Below are 12,636 nucleotides of genomic sequence, written 5' to 3' on the forward strand. Positions count from 1 at the left end.
ACGGTAATCAAACAAAAACTGCATTTTTACATCCAGATCAATAACACTACAAACACTATGAAGTGTTTTATAAACGCTATTTGGTGTTTTTAGGTGCCTTGTGTATACCATGTGTTTAGGTCTTATTCATAAACTCTTATTTGGCGTGTTTAGGTCTCCCTTTTAAAATCTATTTATGCACAGTAGTTGATGCTTTTCAAGGTATCCATGATGTCTTTTAAGGAATATATGGGTTTTCACAAGAACACCTCATGCAAAATGATTCTCTTCTGAAAGTAGCCCCCAATAAATACACTACCACGCTGACAGTTGCTTGTGTGTTGAGATGGCACATAATGTAGAGCGGCAGATGTAGTGAATACTGATGAACCAGCTTAGAAATCGTTCACGGTTAGGAGACACTTTTGTAAAGGTGTTGCTTTCAAATATGGATTTTCAGATTTGCAATTTTTCTCTTGTCCCCTGACAAAAATAAAGTTCTTCGAGGCAGCTGGTGAGACATTACTTTACACTACACTCTGTTCATCCAGGGATTTCTATAATCAGTCTTTATATTAATTATTTTAAAGCATTACATAGTAATATTGAACATTTCTCATGGGCCTGTCTGTGGGTGTAGCAGCTGTGAAGTCAAAGAGAAAACCCCTCTGGTTGACTGTTTGGTTTGCTGTGTAAATCCAAAAGCGTAAATTAGGTTACGTCTTGATAACCCCATGACACAGAACCACTTAACCTTCTCTTCACCTCCAGCATTTCTCAAGAATTACCAGGGTCCCACAGAAGACAGTGAAAGAGTGAAAGAGTCCACTCAAAGGCCCTGTCTTCTATTGATTAACTCATTGAGTTGAGAACTAACCGCCTACCTATCAGGAATGTAAATGTTTAAGGAATATTAGCAGTAACATACCGACAACTGTCAATTTGTTGCTCACTTAGATCACATCATGAAGACTTTAATCAGCATCCTGCTGACTCAGCAGAATGAATCCATGTCCCAATCGATGCCACGACCTGGTATGACTTTAGTGATGAGTGTGCAGAAGTATGCATGGATGTCCATGCAGCCTGATCCAATGTGATGCAGGAAGCTGTGGTGTATTACACAACATTCTACTTCAGGACACAAGATGTTTTAGTTCAAAGTTACTAGTAGCACCGGTTTGCGGATCAAGCACAAATATATCAACTAATAACCAAATACACGGTTATTTATTTTCACAGGAAAAAAAAAAAAAAAGATTTCAGGGTGGTGTCTCCCTATGACTGGATTAGTTGGGATGTTTTGGACTAAAAACATACTAAACAGTGCGAAACATGCATAGAAGTGATAGTAAAAATATAGTTTTTTTTTTTCCTTTCTTTCGATGTTTAAACAATGTGTAAACATAGAATTATGCTCACCAGAAATGTATACTGCAAATGATATCCAAACTCTTTCCTCCTCTCCAGTCACAAGTGTGCTGTTGAAGAAGTCCTCCATTCTCCTTAGGTGCCCTCATGGCTGTTATGTTACTTCAAACCAGAACTGCAAGCACCGATGAACATTGAGGGGACGGAAATCTTTGCGATTGAGTTTCATGCATTTAAGCACACTGAAGCTCTCAGGCAAAGAATTTGGACTATCGCGAGGCTGTTTTTTTGTGCAGATAGAACTATTCAGTGAGGAGAATAATTTCAGCAAATTAAACCTGTAAACATGGAAAAAAATATATATACAAAGAGAGAAACAAAATGTTAAAGAGCAGTTTAGGTGTTGTGGTAGCAGAATGTGCCATGCAGTTGTAAGACAGGACTTGTCATCGTAGGAAAGGTGCCAAGACAAGAATGCCATTTAGCAGCTTGAAGCTACAGAACTGAAGCTGCCTAATGGCATTCAGCCATCACTAATTGTATCATTGACACCCATGATTTTCCTTTAACATGTCAAAATGTGAAAAAGGCCCACTGCTGGAATCTTATTTACTCCAGCTGCAAGTAAAATTTCAGTTGCTTGTGTTGCAGCTACATCTAGTGGTCGTAAGGAGAGCAGCAGGTAAGCTGTCAGAGCTGATATTAGAGCTACAGATGCTGCTTTTTTCTCTCTCCACCCTTTATTGTCCACACTACACTTGTCATATTTTAGACTTTCAAAATATACTCCAGAGACTTTTTTCACAGCACCCTTGTAGGATGGATAAATAGTCTCCCAACAGGCAGGCAGCCAATATCACAGATAAAACACCTCCCTGTTTGAACTTCTTTCATGGTCTTCAAAACAGGACCACGTGTTGCTGTAAACTTCCGCATATATCTGTTAGTTTCATCGTCATAATTTCAGTTAAGCTGAGCAGCTGGATTCCTCTGAATGCTCCTTGAGCATTGCACTTCACCTGGCTCTGGGTAGCCCTGGTTAGGACTCTTCCTCTGCATGGAAAACAATCGTAGATGGTTCCTTAAGAAAAGATGAGGAACCATCAAGTGGCTGTGCTGCTCTTTTTATTCATGCATTTGCCCAACCAACCAGTTTGTACTCATCCACAAGTCCTCACACTTCTGATAAATAGCAAATCACGCCTCTCACCTTTGCGTCACTTATGAGTCAACTTTTCAAACATGGGCTCCTTGTGGCAGCTACTGCAACTAAAGCTCTCGCCAACCATTCGGTACAAGGGGTGTATTCTGTCTCTGGCCTCAGAGGGCATTAATGAGCCAATTTAATGACTGAGCCCAAAAGGAAGCAAAAGAGATGCTGCATTGGAAATTCATCTGAATAACTGTCAAATAAAAGCTGTATTTTTTTTTTTTGCATAATGCATCTGATGAGCAGCCCAACGTCTGATGAAAAGCAGTCTGCAGCCGCTTGGCTAAGCTTTTCTATAGGGACCATGCGAGAGTGTCCCACACAATCAGCGGACGCTCCCGAACGCGGCTAGTCTCAGTGTACTGCAATGAAGCTGAGGCTGACCTCTTACCTCCATGTGGAAGCAGATAAGTAATAAATCCCCCGGTGGGCTTTATTCCCCAAAAATTCGCATTTTAAATCCTCGAGCAAATTGTTTTTTCAGTGAGGCTATCTGTTAGAAACACAGATTAGGTTGGATTCACAGAGGAACAAAAACATCTCCTGTTTCAACTCACATGACAGGTTTGTTTGGGCCCATAGAAGGACAAAGTACGGAATCTGTGTCTCATGAAGTTCCAAATAATTTTCAGTTCCTGTAGAAGTTTCAGATTCATTTTAGAGCTAAAATGCTTTTAGAAAAAAAAAACCCGAATCCAGCTCTGGCACTTTGCTGAGACAAAGTCTTAAGATCTTCAGCCTTTGGATAGGATATAATCCCAGAGAGATTGTGCTGGAGTCAGAAGGCTCACAGAATAATGAAGTCCTCCTTTGGATTTTCCTTGATTGCTTAATGGCCAGGACACTCTGGGTCAGCGCCAATCAACCCAGCAAATCAGCTCGAAGAGTTTTTTGTGCGGCGGAGGGAAGGATTGGGGATAATCGTGTTTGCCGTTACCAAACCTGCTTCCTGGCGAGGGGCTTCGTGCGTAATGGCCGTCTTCCACTGCCAACCATAATAAAGGCTTATTAAAAAATCTTCAGGCCTACACAGAATAATTTTAGTTTGAGCTTGACTCTTATGTTGTCTTACAGAAGGCAGGAGCACATCACACAGCTCAAGCTCTAATCAGCAACAGAAGGTGTGCAAAGACTAAAATAGGCTTCCTCGTACCTAAAAATGGGGAAAATGTATTTGCTTACAAAAAAAATCTGGTAATGAGAGGCAACTGTTCACCATATTTGACAGATGTGTACAGATGGTTCACAAAAAAAGAGACCGGACCTCTTCAGGTGGTCATAAATTGAATTTTGAATGACTGTCACAATCAGACATTTCTGGTTCAGAGAATGAATCTTAATGACTCTTATATCATTTCTGATCTAGCATCATGCTGAGGTTGTACTTTTTAATAACTCTGTTTCGGACATTGATGTCTCTCAAGATGAGCAGTAATTACTTTAGTGGTCCCCTGACTTATTTGTGTCCAGTGCATTGGTATGAATGAAACTTCAAGCTCAAATTTCAAACTTTTAGGTGAAATGTGACTTTAAAATATTTCGATCTCTCACAAGTTAACATGACTATTTTTAAGGATTTAGTCTGTAGGATTTAAGGGGATTTATTGTCTGAAAGGGGAAGATGAGGAAAGGGGATTTTCAGTTGGATACAATCTGCAGCCTTGACCACTAGATGCCACTAAATCCTTCACATTTTTTTTTTTTTTTACCAAAATAGCTTAAAGAAGACTGACAGACTGTTGGACTTCCATTTGTTAGGTTCCCAGAAACAAGACTGAATGCAAAAATGTCTCTGTTTAGATAAATTTACCCTATAAACTTTCTAAGTACAATTAACTTTACATTTAATGTACATTTCTTCGTACTTGTTGCAGATTGGAAACTAACATCTCAAAAATGTTCAAGTTTCATTGTCAAATTCTGTTTATCTATCATTATACGATAATTTTGAAATACGGAGCTTCGACTTGGAGGCTGAGTACGGAAAAGTAAAGAAAAAGATGATGACTTAACTGTTGATTTCTGAAGGAGGAAATTGAAAATGCAGTGATGACACACTGTAGGCGGCTCATTTGGTTTCACACTTCTGGATGTCAATCTTCAAAAGGTGTTGTGATAGACAGAGAGTACAAGAGAGACAGAGTCCAATATGTAAACTGAGCAGCAAACACTGATGGGGAGTTAAACCTGTGTTATTGAGTCATATTTAGTTCCACCTTTAAGTCAGATGACTCTACAGTAAAATATGAACAGGTCACTATTTATGTTTTAACTATATATTTTGATAAAACTTAAAAAGACTGATATGTTAGTGAAAAGGGAATTTTAGCAGTGTACGAACGGGTTGGACCTGTGTGAGTTTTTCACCGAGGTTTAGCAGAAACCTAGAGGTACACTGACGAGTCTACCTTAAAGACCACAGCAGAAAAGGAGATTGACTGTGTGAAGTAAAGTTCTAGAAAAGTGCACAAGATGTACAACTGCTACAACGGCTTTTTCAGCAACTTCATATTATAAATTCAATCTTAGAGAACGACCCAAATCAAGTCTACTTGTATTCCTTTGTATGCATTTTATCTGTTCTATCTCATTTATTTTCTATATTTTAAAATGTTCCTTTATATCTGTTTTTATGTGAAACACTGCATGTAATTATCTTGCTGTGAAGCACTTTGAGCTGCATTTCTTGTTTGAAAGGTGCTATATAAATAAAGTTTATTATTATTGTTATTATTACTATTAATGCCAAAACCACTGAGAAGAACAAAAATAAGCTCTGCATCTCTGGGCTGACTTTAGACGTTTTTAACCTTCCACTGGTTTGCCATGTACCGTGGCCTTCACTGTACACTATAAGTCCAACACCAAATGACAGAAAACTACAAGCTAAAGACTCTTACTATTACAAGTGTTGGTAGAGACCAACTATATGGAATTTTTCCATATAGTTACAAAATATAATATAACAAGCCAAACAATACTGAATAAATTCCATTGAGAGACATCATATCCTAATATTGACCCTGGCCAGAATGTGCTTATCAAAGCTAATTTGGAACATACTCATATTGTCTGTTATGATGTTACTAAAATGTTAAGATTTTTCATTTTCCCTGTGAAGAGAGCAGCAAATAGTTCTTCTACTGGAAAATGTGTCAATGCAAGGTGAACAGGAAAACTATGTTAATGTTAGTGGTTGATATTAAACTGATGCAGAACAGTATTACAATATTTTGACCCCCTTTTGATAATACCTTTTCATTTGTTATACTCATTCATTTTACAGGAATGTTTGGTGTTTTTTTTTAGTTTTTTAGTTTTTTAACTCTGTAAAGAAATTCGATTTATTATAGGCTACGGTGAAAGCAGTGATTTGCAATTCTTCTGCACATAAAATGATAAAGAGATTGAGATACTATATTTTTCCTGTTGTCATAAAAAAATATCACAAAAAAACAAGGAGAAGCCTGATTTATACAGTATTTATATTCCTCGGCTTTGTGACGCTAATAACCTTAGTGTCCCGCTACTGTAAATTCTCAAAAGCATACCAAACCTTTGGCTAAAGATAGCACTTAAGAATTATACAGTAAACTGTATATATTTTGGGGGCAGTTCAATAAGATTTGCATCTTTAGCAGGACTTACAAGGCTTTTGACTTGAGAGCCATAGAGTGGTGAAATCAGAAAGTAATGAGATGGACTAATACACACCATGTTTGTGTTTTCAGTGGAATTTGACAAATAAGGAAGATAAAGGACATTGGCCAGCCATATCATTTAAGATTGTTTAGAGATTCATGATGATGAAAAGAAAAACTTGTTACTCCAAAAAATGTTTTTACTAATTTTAAGATATATATTTACCCCAAAAGCAAAATCACAAAAATGTAACCTTTAATTTTTTTTTTTTTTATGTGCTCTTCTTAAGAGTGACATGTGATATATGTGCTTCCATGGACCAATAAGAGTTTGACTGCAAAATTGTATTTCAAATATGACGACGGTTTATGGGTTGAAGGCTCATGTTATCGTTTCACAGTCAATCAAATCATATCCAAGCACATTAACAACAGCCCCAAGAAGCAGATCAGTTCAGTTTCTGAGTTAAACTCTTTATAAATAAATTACACTTTCGGTTTTTCCCCCAAACTTTTAATTTTAGTTTCTTTGAATGCTATAGAAAAAAAAACCTGATGATTCAAAATGGTGTTAAGGGCCTTCAGGCCAGACTGTAGCATAAATTCAACTTGTAAAAGGTCGCGCAGGTCTTCTCTTTTGCCTCGTCATTGTAGTTTTTAGCTGCTTCCCTCGAGCTGCAGATTCAGTTTCCAGTGTGGGAAAAAAACAGAACAAGAATCATTTCACCTGCAGCTGCTTAGCTCTGGTCAGTGGAATCTAAAATACGTCTAAGGGTTTTAGCTGTGGTCTCTACAAATATGATGTCGTATGCCTACAACTATTTCTTGTCTCTTAGTGTCTCCCTAATTTAGTCCTTTTGTGGTGGGAGGATTATTTTCACAGCAGCTTCATCTGTATTTAAGAATGCAAGACATCGTGTTCATTTTACAGGGCATTAATCACCAGACCAGTTGTCTTCACATATTCCTGAAGCTTTTTATGTTTTCAAATACATGTGTGGCAGAGTGTTTGTCCAGTGGTTGTGTTTGTGTGTACTTCAGTGCTTTCAAACTTTGCATAATTTTATTTTATGAATTTACAAAACGACATCTCTGTAGCTTCGTCCAGGATGATGATGGTGATCACGTCCATAAAAAGCAATTTAACACTGACAGTTGGCATCCACACTGATGTACAGCTGCACGACAACTTCCCTGTTTGTCAGAGGTGCAACAAATTTCAAACTCTCAGCCGACTGACATACTCTAAGTCCAATGATGTTTTATGTCCCGTGAAAAGATTACGTGAGAGCAGAACAGTTTTTCTGAAGCTCTAATTAGGCCTGCGTAGGAATTTTTTTTATTTTTTTATATGGAAGATAATTCCATATCTTCAGTCTTTGGTGTTTTGTTCACAGATATTTCAAAATGGAATAAGCAATATAGAATGGAGATAAAAACATCCACTTTTGACATTGCATCCAGCAGTTTTGCAGTGCCATCTTTGTTGAAGGCAGTTGATGCTGGTAAAAGGCAAGTAAACACACAGCGGCACAATAAATGAAACTTTAATAAGAGCAGACATCTGTATGACCAGCTGGCTGTTAGCTCTGTTATGTTTGTTGTTTTAAGTTAGATTCAAGCAATTATTAAATGTTATCTAAGTGGTGATAAAGCAGAAGGAGTCTTGCGTCTCGTGTCTTGTTCGCAGAGTTTGGTTTGTAATTTGTTTGAGATTTTTGGTGTCGGACCGTTGGCTTGATTTTCCGATCCTGTGACCTATATGTTGAACTAATTGCAACAGTTCTTTGGGTTGTACAATAAGGCCAGGCCTGGAAACACACTGGCAGCTTGTACGCAGTCCATTGATACAAATATTTGTATTTTGCTCCTTTAGAGTCCGAACCTTCTGCTCTTGGCTGATACACTGCAATAGTATCACCTCTGGACTTTCTTGGACAGCATCAACGTACTAAATTAAGTCAAGCAGTAATAGTGCAGCATCACAGACTGAGTATCCAGGTCAGGCAGCGTCCTCAAAAATCAACCGGTGTGGTCCGTTCATAGTAAACTGTTGAGAGGAAAAAAATAAGAGGCCAAGAACACCAACTCAGAGGTCCCCCATGTCAGAATACGATGTCATTGTTCTGTTACTCATAGTGGTCCAAGAGAGTCCTGGGACTCATGCTCATTGGCCAGTATTGTTTGCCCGTTGTCGCTGTAGCTCCGGTTTGGCAGAAAGGACAATCTGAAAGAAAAAGACAGAGACTTATTAAACCAAACCAACTGAAGTGTGCCTTCAGGCTTTACCACACCAAAACAAAAATGATCTCTTATTCATGTGTTTTTCACATTTTCAAATCAGCAGGCACAGACGGGAGGAGAAAATAAAAGTGTCAAATCAAGTTTGGGATCCATGTCCACGTCATCATTTTTCATAATTTTTATCCTGTATCACATCTGTGTGAAATTCTGTTGTAAATAGTGTAGAAATTCTTGAGTTATGGCCACATACATGTTTGGTGAGTTTACAATGACCTTTGACCACCAAGATACAAATCAGTTCATCCTTGAGTCCAAGAGAACGTTTGTACCGTATATAAAGAAATCACTTAAAGGCATTCGGGAGATATAGCGTTCACGAATTAGACAGGTGAACCTTTAACCCAAAAACATAAATCCTCTGGCTACAACTATCATAGTCAGGGAGGAATAATAAAAACAAATGAAAACAAAAGTTCAGGTCAAGGCAAACCAAGCTGCATCGTAGCTCTGCTGGCAGAAACAAACAAAGAGGAGCTTCTGTGGCACAGTCAGTGGGAATCGAAGAGGAAGAAGGCATGGGAAATTTAAAAAGAGTGACTGGGAACCGTTGTCGACATTCTTCTCAAAGTAGGCGAGCCCTCTGCAGAGAGGGAGGAAGAGGAGTCAGGAGAAAGAGCGCAAGCAAAGGCAAACTGTTTAAAATGGCAAACATAGTTTTACCGTTTGTTTTTGCAGTGACAGTTTATTTGAAGAACAAATCAAATTTTAAGTATAAAAATGCTGAGAATCTCCAGAATGAACTTAGTTAGTGGTTTAGTGTGTGTACTTTGTATTTTTACTGGTCTGTTTACAACCAACTGGAATGATCTCAAGAAAACAGCAGTGCAATTTATTTGTTTTTAATCCAAATGGATCATGATGTTCTGGTAGTTTTACAGCCATGAAAGTTTGACTGTTTCTAAATACGACAGAAAGCTGTTATGAGACACTTCAATTCGACGCAAGAGATAAAGTACATTGGGCCTTTTACTACAGCTATCGACCAATAGATTGTATAAATTATACAAATTCATGATGTCAGAAAACATCACATTCTTTGTGAATACAACCTATATTTATCTCATCCTTTATTTAAAGACCAGATTTGTAGCAATATGATGCATTGCTCGCCAAAATGAGAGAGAACTCCATGGTTTATTATTATGGATGTATAATGACAATGTTAAAAAAAAAGAAAAAAAAAAGATAAAATTAAACTATGTCCTCATCCAAACACATTTCAGAACAAAGCAGGGATAGATTCCTATGGGATTTAATTGATCTCCTTATCACTAAAAAACAAAGCTGTTGTTTGTCGAGAGACTTCCGCCCCACTGCATATAGAGACCGCCACAGCATCTCCACAAACTCTACAGACAGCTGTACGACTGTGACCCCGGACTTAGCGTAGCTAATTTAGCGGGATGCCACGTGTACTCAAATGAAACTGAATCACACCCACCTGCTGAAGAGATAATATATGTTTTTTCTTCCTAAAGATTAGTGATGGTGAGTTTTTAACCGCCAAAATATGGGACAACTTTGAAGCTGCACAGCTGGGCTAGTCTTTTCCTAAAATGAATGTTGTGTTAGACCTTGAAATATAAGGTTGATCAATAATCGGTACTCCCTGATCTGACATTTATGAAGAAACAACCTTTTGTTTTCCAGTGGACTACATGAAAACATACAGTCAACTAGATTCAAAAGGGCAGCTTTTCTCAATACTTCAAATACTGGCATGTGGAGAGATGCGGTTTCCACTTCACAGAAATGAAATAATTGTTATCTGATATTTAAGAGCTCTAATTTTACACATAGAAACAACATAAATCATTCACTCAGAACAACCATCACATGCTCACACACAACCGCACAAATTAAAACAGTCTAAAATTTGATTTTCATTTTCAAACTATTGGAGCAGCCTTTAATCAATCACCAATGATAATTACGTGACGTGTTGTGCGCCGAAACCTATCAAGCTGTAAACAACAGGGACTCTCCCCAAATGTGAGCACAGTGCAACATTATGGTGGTGAATGACCACTGCAGAGTTTGCAGACTTTGCCTTCAATGTCTTTATATATGCTAACGTTGCTACATCAAGCTCTTCCACCGCCGCCTTTGTTGAAACTACATTTCAAAGCAAACACTTTGTGTTCAGCGTCGTCACACTTCGCCCACCCCCACTGGTTGCGGATTGGTCCAGCCTTCAGTGTGGTTGACCAAAACTTCATGTGAGCAGGGTTTATAATCACAGTGAAGACTGGAGCGCAAGACAAGAGCAGTAGGCAGGCGGAGCCAGGGTTACCAACTCCAAACATAGTGTTTTAAATTTCATCGCTGGTGAAATCAACAAGTTTGACCAAACTTTGCATCTGACTGCCTTCAGTTGAACAGTAATACTATTATTTTGCACTCACAGTATGACTCAAAAGCCTCAATCTCTTCACTTGAAGAGGCAACGAGTCTCATTTTGTCATCTTTCTGCCCGTGTGAAGACTGTAGGACCGGCGACTCACCAGAGGGGATTGACATGATTGGCTTGGCTTGTTCGGATCTGATCAGTCACTACAATGACCACACACACACACACACACACACACACACACACACACACACACACACACACACACACACACACACAGTCTGTCCATGTGGAGGCATGTCTGGGGTGAGGAGGCAACGGGGCAAGATAAATAGAAACGTTCTGTAACTTCTGCTCCTCTGTTTTGTGTGTTTTTATGTACAGTGAGTTTGTTTACTATCCAAACACAGCTCTGTCTCTGTCTCTGTCTGTCTGTCATACAGTCGGGCATGAGATTCCTACCAGCCACCAGCCAGGGGAGGGATCAGAATCAGTATGTGACAAAGCCACAATGAAATACTGAGGAAATTCAGGGATCAGGGTCATAAATAAACACTGGATGACAGTCTGGGCTCTGAAAACCTTCCCAGAAACACATCAACATGGCCCCCACAAATTAAATGGATATACAACTAATTTGTATTGATAAATGCTATATGTTTAGGACAACCTTATGACCATGACCTCTTGACACTGCTTTTATTGCAGTATTATGAAATTACATGATACCAGGTCTTTCTCGCATATTTCTGTGACATCATCTGAACTGTGTCACTTCACTGGCTCAAATCCGCGTGGCTACGAGGATCATAAGGGGTCCAACCAACAGTGACGTCACCCATTGGTTTCTGAACTGCTGTTATGAAGCCTCGAGTTTGACTTTTCAGCTGTTGTAATCTTACTAGTTCGAAGCGGTTTGGAGCCAGAAGTGACCATATTTGGACGAGCCGGGGAGGAATGAGCGGTAGATCTGATTGGAAACCTGAGGATACTACGCCCCGCCCACCTATAGAGGAAACCTGACTATACCACAAGCATGTCAATCAAACAGACATGACACCCCCCCCCCCCCCCAAACATACCACTTTTTGAAGGCCTAATATCTAATTAATGATGGAATTATTTTAAGATGAACCACGAGGAAACTGATGAGAAGGAGGGCCTTTAGCAAACAACACCATTATAACTTGTGGAAAAAAATCTATAATAATAATAATAATAATAATAATAATAATAATAAACTTGATTTGTATAGGACTTTTCTAAACTCATGTTCCACTAAATCAACTAAAATCAGCAAAGGCTCTCTGATAAACGTACTTTTTAAGAAGCGATTTAAAAGATGCCACTGACTCTGCTTATTTCCTCCGGCAGCTCATTCCATAACTTGGGGTGGGGGGGCTCTGCTTCCGGAACAGATCAAAGTTTTTTGTCTGAGGATCTCAGACTACAAGCAGGTTTATATGGAGCAATAAGGTCAGCTAAATCGGAGGGAGAGAGGTTATGAAGTGTCTTAAAAGTCACCAGTAAAATCTTAAAATCAATTATAAAACATACAACAACATAAAACATTGCAAGGAGGCTAAAACTGGCGACTTTATATTTCATGACATATGTTTAATGGAAGTCTGGGGGAGCCGGTGGCTTTTTGAAGCCAACCGGCCCTCGGTGGTATTGCACTTTATTGCACTTCAACATTGGCCTCATTTTTTTAGAACTGGAAGCTACGTCCACTTTTATATGCAACAATGATCCAAACTGACTTTCTATTTCTGTGGTAC

General features: G+C 38.7%; 1 protein-coding gene across 5 annotated transcripts in view; it reads right to left on the reverse strand.

Moving 5' to 3' along the window:
* Window positions 1-7,732: 7,732 nt before the first annotated feature.
* Window positions 7,733-12,636, reverse strand: part of LOC138206164 (5-hydroxytryptamine receptor 4) — a 48,177-nt gene continuing 43,273 nt past the window's right edge. For 3 of the 5 annotated variants that reach the window (XM_069162697.1, XM_069162706.1, XM_069162727.1), the window contains one exon: window positions 7,733-8,428. In XM_069162697.1, coding sequence (XP_069018798.1) covers window positions 8,335-8,428 — 94 coding nt within the window. In that variant the 3' untranslated portion in view covers window positions 7,733-8,334. The remainder of the gene's footprint in view (window positions 8,429-12,636) is intronic. The other 2 variants (XR_011178918.1, XM_069162714.1) reach the window with 1 other exon arrangement.

The sequence above is a fragment of the Embiotoca jacksoni genome, unplaced genomic scaffold, assembly GCF_022577435.1.
Source record: "Embiotoca jacksoni isolate LCO1_2020_lvr unplaced genomic scaffold, fEmbJac1.0.p SCAF_10, whole genome shotgun sequence".
NCBI classification, from domain to species: domain Eukaryota; kingdom Metazoa; phylum Chordata; class Actinopteri; family Embiotocidae; genus Embiotoca; species Embiotoca jacksoni.